Source organism: Hippoglossus stenolepis, chromosome 23 (assembly GCF_022539355.2).
Source record: "Hippoglossus stenolepis isolate QCI-W04-F060 chromosome 23, HSTE1.2, whole genome shotgun sequence".
In the NCBI taxonomy this organism is placed as follows: Eukaryota; Metazoa; Chordata; class Actinopteri; order Pleuronectiformes; family Pleuronectidae; genus Hippoglossus; species Hippoglossus stenolepis.
In genome coordinates, this window is record NC_061505.1 from 10,026,393 (window position 1) to 10,049,369 (window position 22,977).

The 22,977-nt window shown below is 41.6% G+C and overlaps 1 protein-coding gene across 3 annotated transcripts in view; it reads right to left on the reverse strand.

Moving 5' to 3' along the window:
- pcxb (pyruvate carboxylase b) overlaps window positions 1-22,977 on the reverse strand; it is a 265,171-nt gene that overhangs the window by 223,545 nt on the left and 18,649 nt on the right. For all 3 annotated transcript variants that reach the window (XM_035149316.2, XM_035149314.2, XM_035149315.2), the window contains exons 5-9: window positions 21,256-21,421; window positions 21,018-21,163; window positions 16,503-16,620; window positions 15,492-15,559; window positions 13,149-13,232 (exon numbers count right to left, since the gene is read on the reverse strand). In XM_035149316.2, coding sequence (XP_035005207.1) covers window positions 13,149-13,232; window positions 15,492-15,559; window positions 16,503-16,620; window positions 21,018-21,163; window positions 21,256-21,421 — 582 coding nt within the window. The remainder of the gene's footprint in view (window positions 1-13,148; window positions 13,233-15,491; window positions 15,560-16,502; window positions 16,621-21,017; window positions 21,164-21,255; window positions 21,422-22,977) is intronic.

A 22,977-nucleotide genomic window follows, 5' to 3' on the forward strand; every position in this document is an offset into this window, starting at 1 on the left:
AATTCAAATAATCACTCACACTGCCAGTCAAAATGTCAACACTGTCTTATCTTAGAGTCTCACGTAACCCCTCATACGACTGCACTGGCTTTCCTCATATCCCTCTTATCACATCTTACTTATCCCCTGGTTCATTTTAAGGCTTCCCCCTCTTTCTCCACCGCTCCTCCCTGATCTTGTATCCATCTTCTCATCTGGTCCAGTCTCTCCTGTATGCTCCAGTCATCCCTCTTCCCAAAGCTGTCTTAATATCAGGCATTATTCCTCTTTTTTGGGGGAGGAGAGGAGGAGGAGGAGTAATAACCCAGCGATGCTCTCCCGTTCACCACTTTGCACTTTATTTCCCTCACTCAGTCTCTCGCTCTGCCCTCATTCACCCTTCTCTCTGTCAGCAGTTAATGGAAGTATAATGAGCTTGTTGTCTGTGACATGATGAGGAGGAGTGAATACAGCTGCCTAACGATCAAAGAGCAGCACACAACAGACACAGCTGGACAAAGGCAGGCGCACACATGCCTGTACACAAACAATGAGTACACACACACAGATTATTGTTTAAGCATGCAGAGAGGTGTGTCGTCTCAATCAGACACCCAAACACATTTACATTTGTCCTCAGTGGGGATACACAATCAGTAACTTGGAAATAAAATCTGGCTAAAAGCTATTTTCTGCCTCCTATTCTTTTGCCATAGCTTCTTCCTCCCCTCTCCCTCCATCTCACCCCTCGCTCGCTCACTCCCCTAACCCCCCTTTCTCTCCTCCCCTCACTCCCTTGTTCTCTACTCCTTCCAAAAGGTAGTCAGGGCAGAAATGGGTTTTTCTGGCTCATAGGACTGCGGTTGTGTGCATGTGTCTGCACACTGCTTAGTGTGTGCGTGTGTGTTAAACTAAAGAGATTTGGCTGTACCCCGTGTGACAACACCCACACTGCAGCGTTTGACACAGCCGGAGGGAGTGAGGAAGTGGAGAGAGAGAAAGCAGGAGACACAAGGGAAGGAGAGACAAGAGTGGCAAAAAAAAAATACGAGGAGGAGGAATGAATTTGTGTTTCTTTGCATTTCTTCCTAATTATGCATGTGTGATATGCATGTGTGCCCTATATCAATCACAGCCATTGTGTCAATCCATTTTCATGAGAATGTGCATGGCCCTCAATTGTTTTGTAATTTGTGTCAGCATAATAAATCCTGTATGTTCTATATGGATGTGTTCATTTGCATGTTTCCTATACTGAATGCATAATTTTGTGTCCTGAAGGCACAAAACTAAATATACATCCAATGGCTGCTGTTGTTAAACTAGTAGTGTGAATACATATTTATATTTTCACCAAGTTTCGTCCCCCATGTGTGAGACTTGGTTTTAACCCATAAACACTACAGAGGAAGACCTACATTGTCTTTAACCTCAAAAATACACATCAGCGTAGACTGCAGTGAAACATATTTTCATGGCCACAGACACACAAATTGGAGGGTCGACAAAATAGTTTAACACACAATTAAAAAGCTCAACTCAAGCAAAAGCATCTTGATTGCCCCCTGGTGGCTGGCTGCAGTACAGGCCATAAACCCTGCCTCCTCCATGTTTGCACGTCAAATAATTTTCTCTCAAAGATGGTTTCTGTGATTTTAGGTTGTTCAAGTGTTCATTTTTCCAGTAAGCTGGGTTTTAATTTGTTATTTGATGCTTTAAAAGGAGGTGAAATATCATGACTGACAGCCGAGACTGACTAGAGATTGGTCATGCACGTATATCGACGGGACCTCGCCACAACGGCTCCACCCACCCCGCCAAACCCCATTGCTACTGCGCAGACTCTCGATCCAAATACACAAAATGGCAACTTTTGTATCTGGAATATTTTGGTTTCTGAAGAGGAGGAAGTGGAGACGCTCTCTCTCCATCTTCATACACATGCTATGATGCCATTCCAATATCGCTTGCAGTTTTGTCGCTGTCGTTTCTTTATTGATCTACTTGCATATGAGAGATGTGCTTGTACAATGCTGTCATAAAGCAATTACCTGAATTCCACTCATCTAATATTTTAGACAGAATTCTCTATTAACCAATTATGATTAATATCTGATTCACATTATGCTCAGTCATTAGTCTAATCAATAACACTACTTTGATTACAATGAATTCAACTTGAAGAATTTGAATCCAATGAGCAGTGTATATAATTACTTTCACCCCATTTCACACAAAAACATCAGACAGAAGTGCATCTAATTAAATATGACACATGCACACAATCACTATATAGAAGGCCTTTTCCTGGGTGATGTGTTAATTGCCTTTCCCAATTTCTTCACAATTCATATATCCTGTTCAAGAAAAATGTAGCTTCAGCTCTGCACCAAAACTAAAATGATTTAAACACACAGCGTAAATACACAAGAGAGAAGAAAAACAAAAGGACATTTGGATGGGAGAAACGGAGCATTGATTTTGCATTGTGTGCACAGACACAAACACCTGTCACAGGCCGGGTGACAGTCGGTGACAGAACAGGGGAAAGAGAGGACACGCGGAAAAAAAGTGAAGGAAAACAGAAATAAAGACAAACAGGAGAAAGGGCAAATAATTGTTTTGTGCAGAAATGGTGGGAGGGGAGGGGTTAAGAGAAAGTGAAAAGCAGAAGGAGGTGTGAGGAGAGAAGAAGAAGGTCAAGTAGTGAAGAGTGAAATCTCGTTCCCATTATCCCGTGTGCATAAGCAGCGAGTCACGCAAAACAGGGAAAAGAGCTGATGCCAGTGAGTCTGTTGAGTGCATGCTTGTGTGTGCGTGTCCACTCCGGTTTCATTAACAGCTCTCGCTTCCTTATGTAAGTGAAATGAGGGGATGAGGGAAGAGAGAAGGAGCGAAGGGGGAGCTGGGTGTCTCCCATTCTTCTCCTCCCTCTCTTCAATGGAATGTTAAGTGAAGCAATTCTGCATCCACAGCTGCAACCAAAATGGCCAACGGAGCCGAGAGAATATTCCTCAGTGCTGACGCTTTGTGTGGGAGAGAACAGAGAGACAGTGCTCCTGTGTACTGTTTGTTCAGTCAAAAGACCTGAAAAATGTTCTCTTTCTTTCCAAATGAATTTCCCTGAAGGCAAATTCTCTTTCTTCCGTCTCTCCTTATCACAGATTCCACTTTTTATGGCATGCAGCAGCACATTATGGCAACAATTCCACAATAGATTTGTTTGGGTAAAGGAAAAAAAAAAGCGTGCTCCTTGTGTTTTCCTTGCAGTCCTCAAAGGGCAGAGCTGGCAGAGAGCAGTTGTGTAATATAGTGGGAGCCATTTAGATACTGTACATCATTAGCATGCTGGAAAAGTGGTAATCTAGTGCGAACCCATCAGTTTTGCAAAATGAGGCCTGACGGGGAATCAACACCCCAACGTGACACTAATGATTTCATTACAAGCCAAAGTGTAATTTACAGGCTTCTGCCAAAAGTGGCCGAGTACACCTGTCAGCAGTCAGCCACTAATGTCTTTTTGGCATAAATTGTCACTCATTTATTCTATTAAAAATTAACTAAAGTGACAGGATGTCCTGATCACAGAGTTTACTGTAAAACCGTGGGCCAATGTGCTCGATAACTGTTGTTCATGTGGCAAAATCGAGTGAGAACTAAAAGGGCCAGCTCTGTCAAAAATGGATTTACCACCAGCGATACAAGGTTTTTTCCCCTTAATTATATACCCATCAATTCGACAAATGTTTGTCTGTCTTTCAGTCTGTCTGTAAGTGGCATATCTCAAGAACCGTATTCTTAGTGGCCAAGGAAAGTGCAGTGATGAGTTTGGTGTGATTTGGACATGCTAATTATTCAATATTAATAACAATTATATAAACATGTGACTAGCGCTCTTTAGCAGCCAGTGGGGTCGGGGCAGTGTGCCAACAGTGAGTCTGTGGACCCAGTTGAACATGTCTTCTTCTGCATCATCTGATAAACAACAATATTATGTATAAGCCACATTCACGAGAACAGTCATAAAGCAAATTCAGTTTCTTATTATGAAAAAGATTCACTTAAAATCTTCATTGCAAACCAGGTACGCAAAGATTCCTAACCTGACTCTGCATCATAGACTTTATAAAAAGCTCTGCACACAGACAATAAAGAAGTGACAGTATATTGAACTGGGAGGACACAGGCCAATAAAACAGCCCTATACAAAACAGGCAGGTTTAAAGTGGGCACTGCACTAGTACTTCAAATAAAAGGAGACTTGCTCTAGCAACAAGCGGTCAAACTGTTTATCCACAGTAACCAAGGATCAGTGTTTTTTGACACTAATTTTACAGATATCAACAAACAGCAGCCGCAGCGGCTGTTCTGCTATTATGTCGGCAGCGGAGGGGGTCACAGAGCGGATCGATGTGCGTGTATAAGGGAGAGCCGTCATAGTGGGACAGGAAGCTTCTGCTGCTGTTGCTGTTGTGTTCCACGTCACAGCTCTGATTCTGGAAAGCCTGCGTGCAATCTACAAATCACACACTGAGGCGACACCATGCCGGCTTGGTTTGGGTCAGTGTAAACAAGCAAATGCAGCAGAACAGCGATACAGCAGGGTCTGTGTATGAAAGAGGCTTGAGAGGGAATATCGTGATGCGGAAAGAATTGAAATAACCATTTCTAAAGATTTTGTCAAAAGCATCTCGGAGTATGTTGACTATTGTTCCATTTCTACAATGAACTCCAAGTAGTGTTGACGGCCTCTCTGCTTGGTTTCCCCTGTTTGTATATATCAATTTAAAAGTACTTACTCATGCTGCAATGTGTTAAAACAATCATTTGACACATGATTATTACCCAAGCTTTCTATTCCTTCCTTCCATTCCAGTGTTGAGCATTTATCATTATAAAAATGCTTTTAGATTGCTAGGTTTCATTTTACCTGCATTAACGGCATCCATTTCTTTCAAATCACTTTGCTTGAGTGTTTTGACACAATGCGATGATTCAAAAATGATTTAGTCCTGAAGTTTTTTTTAAGTATAATCAAAATAAAACCATTATAAGAGCTGCAGTTGTGCTGCTTCTGAACCAAACTCTTCTTTGACCATTTATAATTCATCTCACTGCACTTCTAACTGTTCTTTAGTGTCATTGCTGCATATTGTGATACAAACAAGTGCAAAAGCTTCCTGCTCTCACCATTTTCTTCTCCTCTGCCATCCATCCCTCTTTCCTTCCTTCCACCTTTCCCTTGGCTCTAATTTCAGAGAGCACAGTTGGCTTGAGTTTCCCCCCCCCCCAGCTGGCGGAAAGAATCAATACGTCCCCTCCTCTTTTCTTTTTCACTCGCTTCCCTTTGTCTCAGTCCCTGCATCGTTTGACCACCTCACTTTTCCTCTGTGTACTCTTTGCAAACAGCAGGTTTGTCTTTTTCCTTTGCCTCCCTCAAATCCCACTCCATCCATTCCCCTCTTTTAACTTTGTACTTTATTGTCTGGTGCTTCTCAGTCTTTAATCTCCCTCCATCTGTACTTCCCTCCCTCCATCCTTGTTTCCCTTCTAGACGGTCTCAGATCACTGAGACGCATGAGCTCATCTGAAACGCAAACAGAAACGCTCACAAACACTCCGGTAATAATCTGCAATAAAAAAGCGGCCGCCATTTCAATATCACTTTTAGTGTTGCCTGGTGTCCCGAAACTAGAAAGGTATTGTGATGCCCTGCCTTTAAAAATGTTACAATACCACATTTGAGTCTTATTGGCCCTTTAAGGAGGAATGTATCCTTTAAATTGTGTCTATATCCTGGTGTGTGTGTGTGTGTGTAGCTCTCTACTTCCACTGCCTGCAGGAACAGTGGGCGTGCCAAATGTTTTTAGCTTTCATAGTGACAAAACAATGGCTGTAAACACCAGTGATATTTCCAGCCGTCCAAGGTTTGTCGACAAAGCAGAGGCAAGAAACAAAATATGGAATTATTTCACATGCATAGCTGACAACGAAAAGACACGCCCACAAACATCACAAAGCCTGTTTGCAGAAACTGTTCGAAACCTACGCAGACCAAGAGAGACAACACGTCTCTCCAGGCAAAGCGTCTCAGTGGCCCAATCGGCTTAAGGGCCGGTTAGTGAATGTGATAAGTAACATAATCACATCATGCCCTCGAATATAGTCAAATTTACTTTTTGCAGAGTTTGACATAGAAATCAAACCTCAGCCACCTCTTAAATGTCGTACATAGTGAGAAAGTAAACCTATGTGGGTGGTTAGGTGTCGTGAGAGATGGGTTTCTGGCTCGATTCTTGTACAGGTGGTGTGTTTACTGCAGGTCTACACTTTCCCTTATATTTCCATACAAGAACTATATAAATACTAATACACAAGGGTAAATAAGCAGTTTAGGTTTTGTCAATATGAGGCATGGGGGGGGACACAGAACCTGTCTCATAAATAAGAGCGCATGCAGGTTTGTGTTGTTTACATTTCTGGGATGATGACTGCAACTCCTCCTTGGGTCAAACCCATGAGCACCGTTAGAAAGTTGCCATTTTGAGATTTGAATCGATGCCGCAGAGGAATTTTGTGATGACTAAGTGAATTGTTTTACCTCCAGGAAAAGTGCAGCACATCATGTTGCCTGCTCTCGATAAAACTTCAGTCATAACATCATTCTGTCATAGACAGCTCCCAGATCAGTGCTTCAGGGGGCTCAGCCCATAATGAGAATGTGACATGAACAAAGTGATAAAGTGCTTTTGTCAATTTCATTAAAAAATGACTGAATGAGAAGAGGGCCATTTCGGAATCAAGACATTTCGGCAGGTGTCTTATAAGTCAGAATTGTTTGTGTTAAAGCTAGTCCCTGCCTGAATTAAAAAATACCACACACACACACACACACACACACACACACACACACACACACACACACACACACACACACACACACACACACACACACACACACACACACACACACACACACACACACACACACACACACACGGTTAGAACAGCAGCCGTCCAATCACAACTGTCAAGGTCACCTTGACACAAAAGACTCACACTTCACTTTGTGCATCCTACATGAAACACACTCCAGCCGAATCGGTCTTTGCTAGAGACAATGGAGCACACCACATGCACAGACACACAAGGATGCTGACCAACAAAAACAGAGGGGGATGTATAGCTTATTTCTACTTGTAATAAAACCAGTTATTTTGTGTTAGCTTGTAGACATCTAAAAATATGCACTGTTGTATTTGTTTTATCAAAGCTGTTGTGTTTCTGCAATGTGTTTCTTTCAGCCCACTTGTCAATCAAATAGTGCGAGCACGACGGTGACAGTGTTATTTCTTTCTGTTTGTGAAACTTAGATTATGTGTCAATGTTTTCCAAAAAGAGTTTCCAGACACTGGATGCTTTCAGCAGCTTTCACTATGTGTCACAGATTAAAAAACTGCATTAAAGCAGCAGCAACAAAAGGCTGAATAGATTCATCCATATGTCCATGATATGGTTGAATACTTTGAGTGATCATCTAATTTGATTCATTTCAGTTTGATTAGTCTTAAATAACCAGAGCAGCATAATTATCAAAGCATTAATCAGAATATATCCTGAAACGAACCTTTGCAACCCACCAGCGGACGGCAAGATTAATACCAGTAGTAGTAAAGGACACATTCTCTTCACAGCTGTACTTGGTAGTTTTATCTTTCTAGGCCTCTAACGCTATGTAAATATAATCACATCCTTTTGTTTACAGTGCATCCAACTCATATGCAACATAAGTTAACCTTTAAAAGGTCGCAGGCACCAATGCATTTTATTCCCTCTTATTCTATGTGGATGATTGCTTTTAATTTGTCTATAAAATGATGCATCTATTTTGCTATGGTTGACCTTCCTGTATTAATTGAAATAATGCAGAGGGAATGCAGGATAAAAGAAAACTGAGGAAAAACAACTGTTTATATTAAGATACTAAAGTATATTTATATGTTATATGAAAGGGATTGTGCACAGTGCAGAGAACAACCGGAAGAAAAAAGTCAACAGGTGAAGACACCAAAAAAGAAGAAGGAAAAAGAGCCGCAACATAAATAATTAAATCCGTGAAAAGAAACCAGACAAAAACTGACGGATGCACGAGCTCACTGGGAAAAAGAATGGAACATTTTGCATCTAACCCATTTCCAAAATGCTGGTTTTCCTGATGGAATATAGAAATGTGATCTCGGGATAAAAAGTGCTGCTGGTTTTGAAGTCTAAAATGGGACAAAACAAACGGAGAGACACATCAATGCTGGGTGTTTATGAGTAGTAATGTTTACAGTACACTGACCACCTCCGGGGACAATGTGTCAATCTGAATTTGTGGCTGAAGCAAACAGTGTATCAATGTGTGCGCGTGTGTTGAGTGTTAACCAGGGACACGACTTGTGAAAGCGAGAGTGTGTCCTCCCTTCACTTACTGTGGCCATGATTGACAGCACAACTAATTCCACATGCAACATCCTCAGAGGATTGACGGACATGTGTGTACAAGTGGCATCAATCAGCACACACCATGGCAGACAAAAAGAATTCTATATCACATCAGTGAAATGCAACAAAATCTCTCTCACACACACACACACACACACACACACACGCTTCTGACAATTACTCTGCCTTAAGGTTAAACCGATAAATATGACATGAAACAAAAATGGCAGACACTGAGGCCGGGCTGACATTAACGTCACCTATAAACACACACCTGCTCGTCTTTCCTCTCACACGCTGAGACAAATGTTGAGGTGATTAGATGCATAGTTTGGATGCCCACAGACATCTGCAGTGCATGTGCTTACATGCATACTAAAAAAAAATAGAAGTCAATGAGGTAAACTTATTGCTAACAACCATTCCAAGGATTGTTCCTATTGTTCCAGTGCAGTTTCTTACTTCTTGCTCTGTAATAAGTTCTTAATAACATTTACAACAGTCTTAAAATATATTCAATTCATTTCTAGAGGAGCAATAAACAATAACTGGTTGACAGATGCAAACTGTATTTTACCAACTCAATAATATCTCGCTGGAAAGAAATGGAAAAATTTAAATAAACTTAATAAGATTCCGGACATGAATAGAGAAATGAACACAAATATTAGTCTCATCCTTCAGCTATAAGTTTACAAAAATGAAACAAATATGATGATATGTACAAGCTAAGAAAACCAGGTTTAGTTTTAGCTTGTTCGTGTACATATTGGCTGGGACCAGTTGAAATATCCCTTCTCTCCGTGGTTAAAGCTTGTTGCACAGGTGGTGTGATAAAGGACTCTTTATACCCTGAACAACTTTTTGATGGCACAGTACGATACTGGGAAAGAGCTGCAGTTGTCAACAGTTGGAGTTTAACAACTTGGAACTACTTACTTCATTGGTCAGTAATGTTGCAAGGACGTTGTAGCACGTTTGGGATTTTCAATTCTTCCTATTAAAAATTTAAACAAGATCTTGGCATCTACACAAGTTTGGACTAATGTTGAAAGTGATAGAGGGGAGTGATAAAGTTGTGCTGAATAAAAAAGGACAAGACTAACTTGGGAAAAAAAGGAAATAGCAAAACGACTTGGAAAGCCAAGGACAGCCAAGATGCAGAGAGACCTTGTGAGAACACTTTCTGAAACTCCACACAATGCATCCTCTCTTCTAAGACATTCAATGTTAATGCTCAGCAGCCGGTAAAAAAAAAAACAGTGAGTAGTTGTGATGTCAAACAGTAAATACATCTTCTCATGAACTCTGCCCACGCAGCCGGCCAACAACACAATACACCACTTGTTGTCTGCACAATTATCCTGGGGAATGAAACTTTGTACATAAATGAGTGTTGTTCGATTTGTCAAATTTAATCTCCAGTCTAAGTCATGTAATTCAACGCCTTTGTCGTTATAGTCGATCATAGGATTGTGCTGCATATGCATTGGCAGGTAAACCACAGGCCATTTGTGCACAGATGGTGCATGCCTCATAGAAGGCGCATATAACTTGTTGATGGTGGAGAGAGGAGGATTTATGCCCAATTCCATGTATTAAAACTTTACTTCCAATCATAAAACTCATGCCCATTAAGCAAAACAAAGCACAAGGGGGTCTGTTGCTTCGTATTCAAACCCTCTCAGTCCACTGCAGATGCTAAAAACACCCAATACAAGCGTTTGGGAGAAATGCAGATATCAAAGAGGTATTAAAAAAAGACAAAACCATCATTATGGCTTTTTATTATGGGTGATTGAGCAAGAAATGAAGCATCCAATCAGCGGGCCAATCAATTTGATTATGAAAGCCTCACACTGCTATAGTGAGATGCATCATTCATAAAACTAATCAGGGCCGGCTGAGATACTGCATGTGTTGGTTAAATCAAATGTCAGCGACAGACAGAAAACAGGAAGACAACAGAGCAAAGACACAGCAGCCAGACAATCAAAGCTGAAGAGAGAGAGAGAGAGAGACGTTCCCAAGCCAATACACAAAATCAGCTGTTTGAGGAGCAGATAACACGTAACAGCGGAGTAGGCATTTGACAATATCCCCTGATTTTCCTGTGAGCTCTGCCTTGATATTCACCACTCTCTGTTCAGCCCTGTCTACTGAGCGCTGAAGCCACTTCCTGTAGCCGCCAGTGTTGCCAGGCAACTTTGTCCGCGAAGACATTCTGTCGGGAAATTCTGTGGCCTGCAGCGAGTTCAAAGACGGTTCCTCTGAAAGACTCAGATGGAGGCTGCTGATAATGGAATATGGGCGATACGCAAAGATGGCGAGATGAAGGGGGAGGGAGTGCCGCCATTAACACCAGATAAGAGCTAAGAAATAGCAGGTGTGTGTAGGAGTGTGTGGGTGTGTGTGGACAGTACACCATCTTGTGTGTCTTTCTATATAAACACACACAATATCTTTCTATGTGTTGACCAAGTGTTTTTACAGAGTTTGGAGACTGTGTGGGCACAAGCAAATGGAGGAAACTATGTGTGCACGTACAGGTGTGCACATTCTCACACACACGATACAATTGCAGTTTAATGTCTTGAATGCTATAACATTACATTACAGTGAACTGCTGATTAAAATGAAAAGGCTCTAATTACGCTCAAATTGAACTGGACGCATTAAGGTGTCCGAGCACTCTTGCCTTTCATTTCAGTGCTGAAAGAACTGGAAAACAAATGTCTCCACAACAGCAGCAAACTATGAAAACTGGCCTCTTGAGACAACCACACGTGTCTCTTAATGTGTGCGACCGACACACAGACAGGGACGTAAACATGACCTCCTTGGCGAAGACAATTAAGAAAACATCAATATGACAACATATACAGCTAATGCGACACAACCAAGAGAAAAACATGCTGCAAATACTCACAACACAACCAAATACATAAACACTCTACTCCATTGATCTGTCAGAGATTGACTTCGACACTTCTTCTCGAAACGTGTGGATTCTTTTATCCTTTTCCCCACATCCTGACAGAGATGAGCACTAACCTTTAAGCATGTTGCTGTCCTGTACAAGCCTCCCTTCACGATTATCTTAGCACATTGTATTATTTAATAACACTTTTGCAAAGATGGAGCTTCCTTTTGTCTCCATGTTATACGCCTTGAGTCGCAAATCAAGGGCACAGCCTTGACGAGCAGAAACTGAACTATATCACTGATTATGGCAAGGCCTTTTCTGCGGAGTCTGTATATATGAAATAAAAAGATTTAAGATATTCCATTCAGGTGAATTCAAGGTTTGAAAACAAGAGAAATCTTCCTCCCTCATGCAATCCCAGCGTGTTCCCAGAGACAGCACGTCAGGGCTGCGTCTGTGTGATGGAGTGTGTGAAATGTGTCCATGCACTTACTCAGTGGAAGTCCTATAAAGAAAAGTAAACGGGTGTGTGCGTGAGCATGCATGCACGCTGCACTCTTGTTGCTAGCCATCATTGACACTCTGTCATTTGAGGAGCCGCATCATTCTTGTCTAAAATGGTAATATGCAGAGTTATGGACAAGAGTGAGCTGCTGATGCTGCTGCTACACACAAGGAGGCCGGGTTTATCATTTCATCAGCAGATAAGCCGGGTGAGGTTATTTGATTACTGTAAAAAATAATATACGAGAGCAAGGTCATATCATGAGTCTAACAAAGTTTCTACCTCTCTCTTATATCACCATTTCTGCATAACTATCATCAAGGTCATTTCTTTAGAGAATCACCATTCATGTATCTATCCTCCTCCCTCCTATCCATCCCTCAACTGGGCCATCACCTGAAATCTCCTCTGAGAGTTGAGGCTGGACCTAAGTGATGCTGCTGTATTTGAGCCAACTTTCTGGCAACACAGATATTTAAAAGGTGCAATAAAAGGTGAGCTTTCCCTTTGCAGTGAATGTTTTTGCATAAGCAGGGAGCACAACTGGTGACAACAATCAAAACTTTTTTGAGAGAAATACACTCAAAAGTGGTTCACACACTCATTTCAAGAGGGGCATTTACTCTCTTTACAGTTTAAATCTATTTCCACACATATTCAAATTGCATTTTCGCACGCAGCCCTCGTTTGAATCCCAGGTGTGTATAGCACATTAAAATTCCTGGGGAGAATCCAGTTGTTTTGCAGATTAATTATAGACCCAAAAAATGAGTAGCATCAGAGACTTGCTCAGACTTCCCAAAGTGTCCTCGCAGGGAAAGATTTTTCAATTTCACTGAGCAATTTTCTCCTCAACTCTGCCAACTTTTATGAACAAGTGGTCAAAACTCCAGAACTGCATGTTCAAAGTGCTGATACCTTCCTTGACAGCTCAGAGGAAATACTGCTTCCTAGTGAACAACCCGACTTAACATCCGGCTACAGCCACATTAATATTTAACATCAGTTTAATACACAAGTATTCTTTTTGTCCGCTCTGATTAAAATATGATTAAGTAGAAGTTCTGTCATGAAACTTTTTTCTCCCAATTTCCCTCGGGGTCTTTTCGCAAATGTAATGAAATGGTCTAGTTAACTTGAATCTTTGGGAAATGGCTGCATGTCAAACTGAGCGAGACGGAGGAACTCGTGAGAGCTTCGTGGCTGATTGATACCGGCTTCAACACCAAACCACAAATCACACAACCCTACCTGTCTGGCCAGGTTGACGGCATCAGCGTGAAGTCTGTCTCTCAGATGAGGGTCCAGCTGGAAGGCCGGCGCAATCTCCACCACCTTCAAGACAGAAAGAGTCAATTTATTGAGAACGCCTTCAGTGATCACAAGATATTCAGAATGCAAATGCAGTAAAGTATCATTGTCAGGATAACAAAATGTTTCATGGATGAGACATCTTCACTTCCTCATACAAGCCAGAATAACCCCGGATATGAGTGATGCCATCTTGAGTCTGCACAATAGTGATCAGGGGATGGAGACAAATTATAATCAAATTTAACAGAAAAAAATCGGTGTGACAAAAAACTACCTACAATGGTTGAAACCCTCTTTGAGAAAATGTATCTGATGTTCACTTTGACTTTTTAGTTTGGTCCATGTCCACCTAACACAGGGGAGGTCAGAGTTATGACCTGCACTGCAGTCAGCCACCAGGTGGCAATCCAGATGCTTTGACTTCACTTTTGGGCAGCCGTCATGTCCATCTTTATGTACAGTCTATGATATCAACTCAGGGACATTCTCATCACCTGCAAAGCCTGCATTTGGAACAGTTCTAAGAATCAAGCACAACTACATTAGAGATATTTTGATCCATGTAGCCTGACACTGAAAACTCTTTATTCTCATGAACAATTTTCTTCCTTTGATTCACTCGATCTCAAATAATTTTAATAATACACCACTGGAGGAAATGTATTTATTTAAACAGCTCTGATGAGGCTACCCTGCAGCCCCTTTATTTCACTTGTGTTACATTATTTGAGGCACTCTAGTCTCTACCACGAGCAAAATTTGGAAAATGTTCAGCAACAGAACATGATTTATTTTTACCCATTTGTTTACTTGCTCTGTCTGCTTAACGATGTTGCGCAGGTACACTCTCACTGATCTCAACACTGTTTTAAGTCAAAACAGTGTTGAGATCAGTGAGAGTGAGCCAACACAGAAACAGAGACAGATGCTCAAACTCCCTGTAGAGCTGCAGGGAACTGCCGAGCTGGGCAATTATTCTCCATTGGTCCATCGCTACAAGTGACACAATCATTTGATCTGTTGTTTGCATAACGGCATCATTTAGCCACGCTTTTAACAAAATGCCTGGACTTGCTTGAGCACTTACTTTGGCGCCAGTTTATAAATGAGTCTAAAGTCAGACCGAGCAGAACAATAAACTGAAAACCAAAACTTAATAAACATTATAATTTGTTTGTTTTTTAAGTACGGTAGCAATCGTTTCGATTAATTTAGTGTCACTTAGCCTTAGCAAATCAGATGTAGTGAGTCATTTGTAGTCACATTCAGCCTTTCACTTGCTCTGCACCCTGGCTGCTGGGTGGGTAGGGCTCACTGTGCTGAAGGCTCATCTGTTTCATTCCTCTGTGTCAAACAAGTCATCCCATCCAAGAGAAATAATTGAATCTAGTTTAAAACAATGTGACCTGTGTCTGATTAAAAAAAAAAAAGAAAGAAGAACTCAATTTAATTTGTATCAAATCGTATTCCAGTATAAAAAGACTCTCTAAGGATGAATATCACTTCCAAGACACTGAGAAAAACTAAAAATATCCCATCGCCGCTCCAGATCTATTTCAATGAGCGACTATTCGTGTTTCTGAGACTCAAACAGATCTTAGATTAAGGGCAAAGGCAGATTAAGTCTCGCAGAATTTAAGAACAGCAGCTTTCGCATGAATGGAGTCGCTAATATGATTATCATCTATAATTTGATTAAAAGGAAAGGAGGAAAATGATGAAAACAGCGATTAAAGTCCTTCGAGGTGACGAGACGTGGTGAAATACGTCTGATCGGTTTTCCCTGATGATTGAGTGACATTAGATGATTTCTCTTTAATGTGATTGCAGGCATGTTAGTTATTTCTGACAATCATGTGATGACAGAATACCTAATTTATTCCTGTGCTAATTCCAATTCATTCAGCAGCAACAGTGGCTTATTTGTATATAATCCTCTTACCCCTTGCTACTGTGGACATCTACAACACCTAGGGCCACAAGTACCACAATAATCAACGCTATAATCAGGACTGTAATAATCTTGATTATTTATACAAAGCTTAATTGGCCTATTAGCCTGCATAAAAGGGGAATAAAAACACTTGAGCCTTTGGTATATTCAGCAGCCTGCAGTGCTTGCGGGTGCGATTCCTGCTTATGACCTTTGTTTCATGCCCACTCACCATCAACATCCACTTCACACTAATCTATGTAATACGGCAGAAATGCCATGAAGATAATCTTAAACACATTTAAATATTAAGTTGGGTTAGATGAATGTTTAAATGGGGCCTTCACCTTTTGGTGTCTCCGCTGAATGGAGCAGTCTCTCTCGTAGAGGTGGATGACATTACCGTACTTATCACCTGGGGAAACAGAGACAAGGAGACAAGCAGGTGAGAAAACGGCAGCGGGAGGATGAAAGATTATTCTGAAATAACCATGAGTATGAAGAGAAAGATGGTTGAACAAAACATTTGACGGTCCCATGTTCCCTGTGAGACACATTCATCGATAGACAGTTTATGGCTTTGTCGACCAGAGACACCCTGTCAGAACATCAGGACCTCAGACTCGCGCTGTGACAAGCCATGTCTGTATGTGGCATGAAATGACACACGATGCACTGGTCAACACAGACATCCTAAGAGTCCTTAGACAGATGACTCCAGAGACCACCGTGTAACACAGCCTCGTGTTAGCTGGACTGCACATACTGAGGAACATCCTATTATGAAAACCAAAGTCTGAACAATGGAATATATTTGGAGATGGGAAAGTAAAATGGAGGAACGTAAGGAAAGGGGCATATGCAGGAAAACAGAGTGTTGGCAAAGACATGCCTTTTTACAGGTGATTCAGAACATTCACTAAATCCCTTGCATGCCCTGAAGACAGTAATAACTCACAGTGACCACACACGCACACAGGACTACACCAGAGACAGAAACACACTCACAGACAAGACAGCACTGCCAAAACAAACAGATGTCTGATAACACAAGCACCTACAGCACTGTACACATGAACAACTCATATTCACAGGTACCGCACAGCATACTCTATAAGTGCAGACACTTCCTGTCAGTGTCAGTTGAATTTCAGTTCCGTAATATTGAATGGTTAAAGAGTTACATCCACTATGAGAAAATGAATGCTGGAGAATCCTCTGCTCTGTCATTCTTGTGTCTCTCTTCAAGGACTTCTGTGTGACTTGCTCTCCTAATGAACCTGTCGATCCACATAAGACAAACAAAAACTGACCCACAGTCAAAGGCAAACACAAAGGCAGTCACACAGTGCACTTACCGAGGATCTGTACTTCGATGTGTCGCGGCTTTTCAATAAACTTCTCGACAAACAGAGCTCCATTCCCGAATGCCGACAGGGCTTCCGAGTAGGCCCGCTGGTAATTCTCCTCGAGTTCCTGACAAACAGACGAGACAAATCCATAAAGTCTGAGTTAGAGTTTTCAGTCAAGAGGAAAAAGAGTCACCGGGAAAAATTCATATGGTTTTCAAGGAGTTTTGAAGCTGCAGCATCAGGTCATGTACTTTGATTCAGGACTTCTATTTCCTGTTTTAACCTGTAGTACATCCCTCGTCATTCGCATGGAATGTTGTGTAGTTGTTTTCCCTTTTTGTGACATAAAATGTTAACACACCCGTACACAGCCATTGGGAGCAAGATGCTACACAACATCTCTGGGACCCGACTGTAGGAGGTCACGACCAAGCACGCTGAAGGTCATGACTCAATCTGGGTTTGTCAGCGTGTTGTCCTGCCAGCACATCCAGTCTCCTCTACTGGGGAAACACTGAGTCACCATCATGCCCTCATCCCGGTGCCTCTGGAGAAGCTACGCAGTCTCCATCCTCAGCTGTCAGCTCATAGGTTTGAGGAAAACATACCATTGCATGCAAAACGACCGGTTGCTCAAGGCGAAAAGCAGACGTCAATGTCGCTAAAAGAGGGCAGCGGTTTTTATTAAAAGGGAACAAAAACAGGAATGAACGGATATTATGAATTTCCCAAACTGACCAGAAATACTTCCACTGGGAAAAATACAGGGAATATTTCGACAAAAAATGTTTGTGATCAACGTTTGATACGTATATGGAAACACAGAGCCTTCTGTCCATACTCTGCTTTCATTTCCTCCATATTTGTGCACTTCTTCTGAAAGCTTACAGATACTGACGATACTGATGACACTGAGCAGTACCACTGGAAACCATGGGGGGGCAGCATAGCCAATAGTTCAAGTGAGACATTTTGAGAACACAATTTGCAAGTTAGTAAGAAACTATAGGCGTCTATATGATGTTACCACGCCTGTTCACAACGTGGCCACTTTCGCCCATTTGTTAGACGCCATCGCCGTGTTTGCAGTCAGAAACTCTTGAGTCTGTGCCGCCCTCTAGTGGCTGTATTGCTTAACAACCATGCCTACGTAAAAGATAGATGGAAGTATTTGGGCAATGACGGTTACATCTTTTGAATATCTTTTTGCATAAATGAGCCTTTCAATCCACCTCTTACCGAATGACTCAATTCAGTTGTTTTCTGTAGGAGACTAAATAAACAATGACATTCATTTCCACTCAACTTTGTAAAGGTTTCAAGTTATTGGTGCACCTGCATTTTTGTTTAAATGGCACCAAAGACTTTTGAAAGACTCAGTTAGCAGACTCCCATTTGTACCCTTTCCACATCAGTTCAGTCGCTCTTATGGCTTTGGCCACTGGAGCTTTGATTTGTGCAGCTCTACTGTTCGCTTTGCTCTTTGGGAACCACATCACGTCCAAGTTTGAGCTAAAATCGGGCACTTTATTGGTGCCTTCCTCATCAGTAAACATACACATCTTGTCCTGCAACAGGATGCAAATAGTTTGGCTCGGCCTGTTGACTCGGCATACCAATGACCCACAAGCTCGTCTTAATGGAATAAAAAGTCAATCTGCACATTGTTGCTCGGGGTCCCAACAGTGCAGAGAAACCTCTTTACAATTTCCTCACATCATATCAGCTGGAGCTGTGGAGGCCCCTGTGACTCAACTGAATAACTAGAAATGTCGACAACTAATTAATTAGACTGGGGTACAACTCAGAAAAGGTCAGTTTCCAGTTGATTGCCGCCTTGTGAGGCTCAGTGACTACAGTACAGCACATCGCTGCCGTTCCCTGTGTAGATTAGTGAGTAAAGCATGAAACCGCTGCGGCCGACACTGGCCGGTGTGGTTGGAATGGGATATTTTTCTCTCCGGGTCAAGGGTTTAGTGAATGTCACAGCTGTAACACGACATACACAGAATAACACTTTATAACAGTAAAACTGAATTCCAGCCATTTGCAAGCAAAACCATTTTGAATGGTTGATTCTCAAATGAGGCTTTTATGTTCTCCCTTTGTCATTCTTTATAATGTAGTAAACAGATTAATTCCAGGCTTTGGGCATTCGCTTGAATTAAACAGGACATATGACTACATTTCATTCAACTGTGGGAAATTCTAACAAGCGTTTCTCACTCTTGTGCGATACGTTATGAACCAAACGAGATTTAATCAGCAGATTAAATCGACAATAAAAATAATTGTTGGTTCGAGCCCTAAAGAATAACATTCCATGCTTAAATGTGGGGCTTAAAGAGAGAGTATATTAAATAAATGATAAGCCTGACGATTTCTAAATAAATGTAGCATTTTAAACGAGAAAATAAAAATATACTGTGGCTGATTTGGATGACCTTATTTATTGTGACTTAAACATTCTTAGTTCAAAAAATAAAAGAACACTAGCAGCCATGAAGAATGACGAAGTGGATTTTGCTGATTCACCGCTGAGCTCTGGCCTCTTCCATTTGATTGGACATCAACCAGCTGCCTGTTCAAATGTCTGACGTGGTCAAACTTGAGGCAGAAATGGGGGAAAAGCTGTGTTCAGAAGGCCAACGACCGCACACACCCCCCTCCAGTGCCACCGCTACTGCTGGCTCAAGAAGCAAAGCTGCCGCCGGGTCGACGCTGAAATAAACAGGAGTGACGAGTTCCCACTTCTTGGTGTCTACTGGCATGAAGGAATTCATTTTCCCTTGAGACACACATTTTGGATATAAAGGTCATCAAACCCCCCTTCTCATATATTCATATCCCGAGGTTACTTATAAATACAGATTGTTTTATTTTGCCATTAATTATTTCCAACAATCTGCAATAAAAACAAATAAAAAAAAGAAGGACAGTAACAATCACTCATCATTAAACCATGGAAAGTTCAAGTGAGATGTTGGTCCTGCTTGGCCCAGTTTCTCAGAATCATTTCACTGAAGTTTTTCTTGCAGTTTTAAAATCTACAACTGAATTTGTCACAAGCATCTCCCACAACAGCACTTAGTGAGAGAGCAGAGGTTTGCTGTCTGTGTCAATGAAAAGCTTATCGAATATATTTTAAGTGACTGAGCCTTTATGTATGTAAGCAGTGCCTTTATATTGTAATACACGGCATTCGCTACATAGATGGAACTCGGAGAAGAGGAACTGTATATGCAGACTGTAACCACAGTTGGTAAATAATGAAAATGTTCTACATTATGTATATGAAAGCCTATAACAGAGTCTGCTTTCAGTTTTCTGCACTTCATACAGTACATTTAGTTTTGCATAATGAAGTTGAATTACAAGAAAGTAACTTGTGAGTTTATACTTGCGGGTAAAGAACAAGCCTCCAATCTAAAGGTAATAGCTTAGTATCATAATCTTCAGATCTCTAAATCAAGGAAAGTGGCATGTTGACAAAAGTAACAAATATCTAAAGATGACAAAAGGGCATCATAGATGTAAAAGACACTGAGGAAAATGTCACCTTGCAAAGACAAGGAGATTCAGGCTGTAAGGGCGGACGCCTGTGCCACCACTCGCCTGAATTTCCCCGACATTTCCCCGTTATTGTGAACGTGTTTGACCCAAACAATCTCCTGCTGCGGTCTTCATATGCGAAAGGGAAAATCAATTTTCTGGACATTTTCCAGAATTCATGTCTGAGAGCAGCTTTAGTCTGACGTCATATTTGCATAATTTAACAGCAAGACACATCTGTTCATTCGATCCTGGAGCAAACTAACATAACCACAGAGTGACATCACCCACAAATTTCCGTTTTGGCCTCTGTAAAGAACTGTGTGGTCTTCACATTGACAACTACAGTGACAGAGAGTCATTGCTGTCTGGGCGATGTCACCCTTTCACGGCCGAGAGGAGGACGATGGTGACAGACTGGTAGACATAAATCTGACAAGGGATACGCAATAAATAGCTAATTTCAAAAAGCATTTTTCCGGTCTGCAGCTTCTCATGTCCTGATCATATATATTTATGTAGAACTACATGTTTGAATGTTAACATTTAAAAAACACTCATGTTGGAATCCTAACAGAGGTAAGATTATTTTAACACTGAGCTGCATATTTAAAATGTTACAATATTAAAAACACATTATTTTGCAGTGTCCTCAGCTGATGAATGTTTCACTGGGTGACAGAGGCAATTTCAGAGCACACACACAACAAAACAAAGGGTGATTGGCGCCTAGAGAGAGATAAATGACCGGGTTGTAATTTCCATCCATTTCACTTTGACGCAGCACAAATAGAAAATTAATGAAAATAAAAATAAAAAAAATTGTCATGAGGCCGGCCCGGTCAACAAGTTGGGTTTGTTTTCTCTATGATGGAAAAGCATCAGGAAAAGATTTATGTTGTTAGAGCGAGGTGTTAAATTACATCTCTGACAGAAGTGATCGTACAGGGCAGCGGCTGACGGGCTCACCTCGTACTCCCTGACCACCCTCATCCCTCGGCCACCTCCACCAAAGGCTGCTTTGAAGATGATGGGGAAGTCGTACGTTTGGGCAAACACCTGCGCATCGTGCAGGCAGGAGATGGGGGAATTAGTTCCTGGGACCACAGGTACACCTAAACACGGGTGGGTGGAGAGAGAAATACATTAAATCCTGTTCTTACAAAATAAGAAAAAATAGTTTTACAGCAAAAGTCCACTTTCTTACCTGCACTGATGGCCAGGGAGCGAGCCTCCACCTTGTCCCCCATCTTACGGACCGTCTCTGGGCTCGGGCCAACAAACATCACCCCTGCGTCAGCGCAGGCCTGAGCAAAGTCTGCACGCTCAGAGAGGAAACCGTAGCCTGGGTGGATAGCATCCACATTGTTGTCCTAAGTAGTGAGAGAGGGATAGAAAGAGAAAAGGACATTTTCATTATATTTCTGTGGTGGTTGTTGACTTGAGTCTTATTGAGAAGAAAATGTCCATAATTAAAACGTTCACCTGCCAAAACGCTTTTTAAGTTCAGATTTAATCAAAGTTCGGACTGGAGTTAGTTGCTAGTGGAGCCCAGAGAACGGAAATGTAGCCCAGCTGAGCAACAGGAGCTCTATTGAACAAGGAGCCACAGTTAACACTTGGCTGACTATTAGTGAGGGAAATAAAACATCGACACACACACACACACACACACACACACACTAGCCTGCATGCTTTAGCACACACTGTATGCGTGCCAGTGAAAAGGTTTTACATGTCACTGTGGGCTAATGACACGTTTTATTCTCGTCTATCTTAGTTGCAGTCGCCCATCATCTACTGAATGGACACCAGTAGGAGATTGAATGAGTCGACAGACAGGCATAATGTGAGGGTCAGGGGGGAGGCACTGAGAGGAGCACACACATACATACAGACACACACATACATACACACAGACACAGACACACAGGGCAGCAGGCAGATACAGTAGCTGCCGAGCTTGACAGATAGAGCCATCTCTGGATCAGTGTGTGCCATCTGCTCTTGGATACAAGGCGGACTATAATTATGGGCTGTCCCGTTGTTAAGGGAGCTGTTACTGGCAGGCCAGAGGAGGCATAGAGCTTTACACACGCACGCACGAAAAGCTGCAAGTGCACATAAGCAGGTACCCCCCACAACAACCCATAACCAGGGCTGTGTAGTGTGAGATTTCATCAGTTTGAAATAATAACTATAAATTGGCCAAGAATACATTTAAAAGATTATAAGTCATTTTTAAAAACATGTAACTTTATTACATGTTAGCCAGTGGTAATGACACATGAAAAGCATGCCGGACATAAAGGGTTTCTTAGACAAGTGCTCCACTTTGTGGTGGGGCAAGAACGCGTTGAGTCAAGAAGGAAGGTTCAAGAACAATTCCTGGAAATATCACTATTACTTTAAAATGTGCTACACAAGAAAGAACAAATATTCACTATACAAACAAAATAATGTACATCACTCAACTTAAAATCTGAACAAACACTTTTCCTCTTAGTCATGGAGCCAACATTACAGGAAAAATGTGCAATGGGATTAAGCTTGAATTTTGTTTTAACAATTTTTACTGCTGGGCTCATCGGCTCATTTCGCATCTGCCACAGGTTTATGGCCGATAACTTAAGCGGTGCCTTCGCTTTTAGCAAGAATACAAATGCTGCATGTGTCCATTTTAATTGTACTGAAAATATTTCAAGACGTTTTAAGAGTTAAATAATTATTGTGGAAATTCAGTAGCTGCATCCATCAATGCAATGGATTACAATACTTATATATAATCTGTATTCAGTTCCCTAACCCTGAATAACATGACACCCCATGCAAACACACACTCATACAAACAAGAGCGTACACTCAAGCTTTCATACGTGCAGGCAGACATGCATATTATCAGACACAGTACAACATACAAAGCACAGAG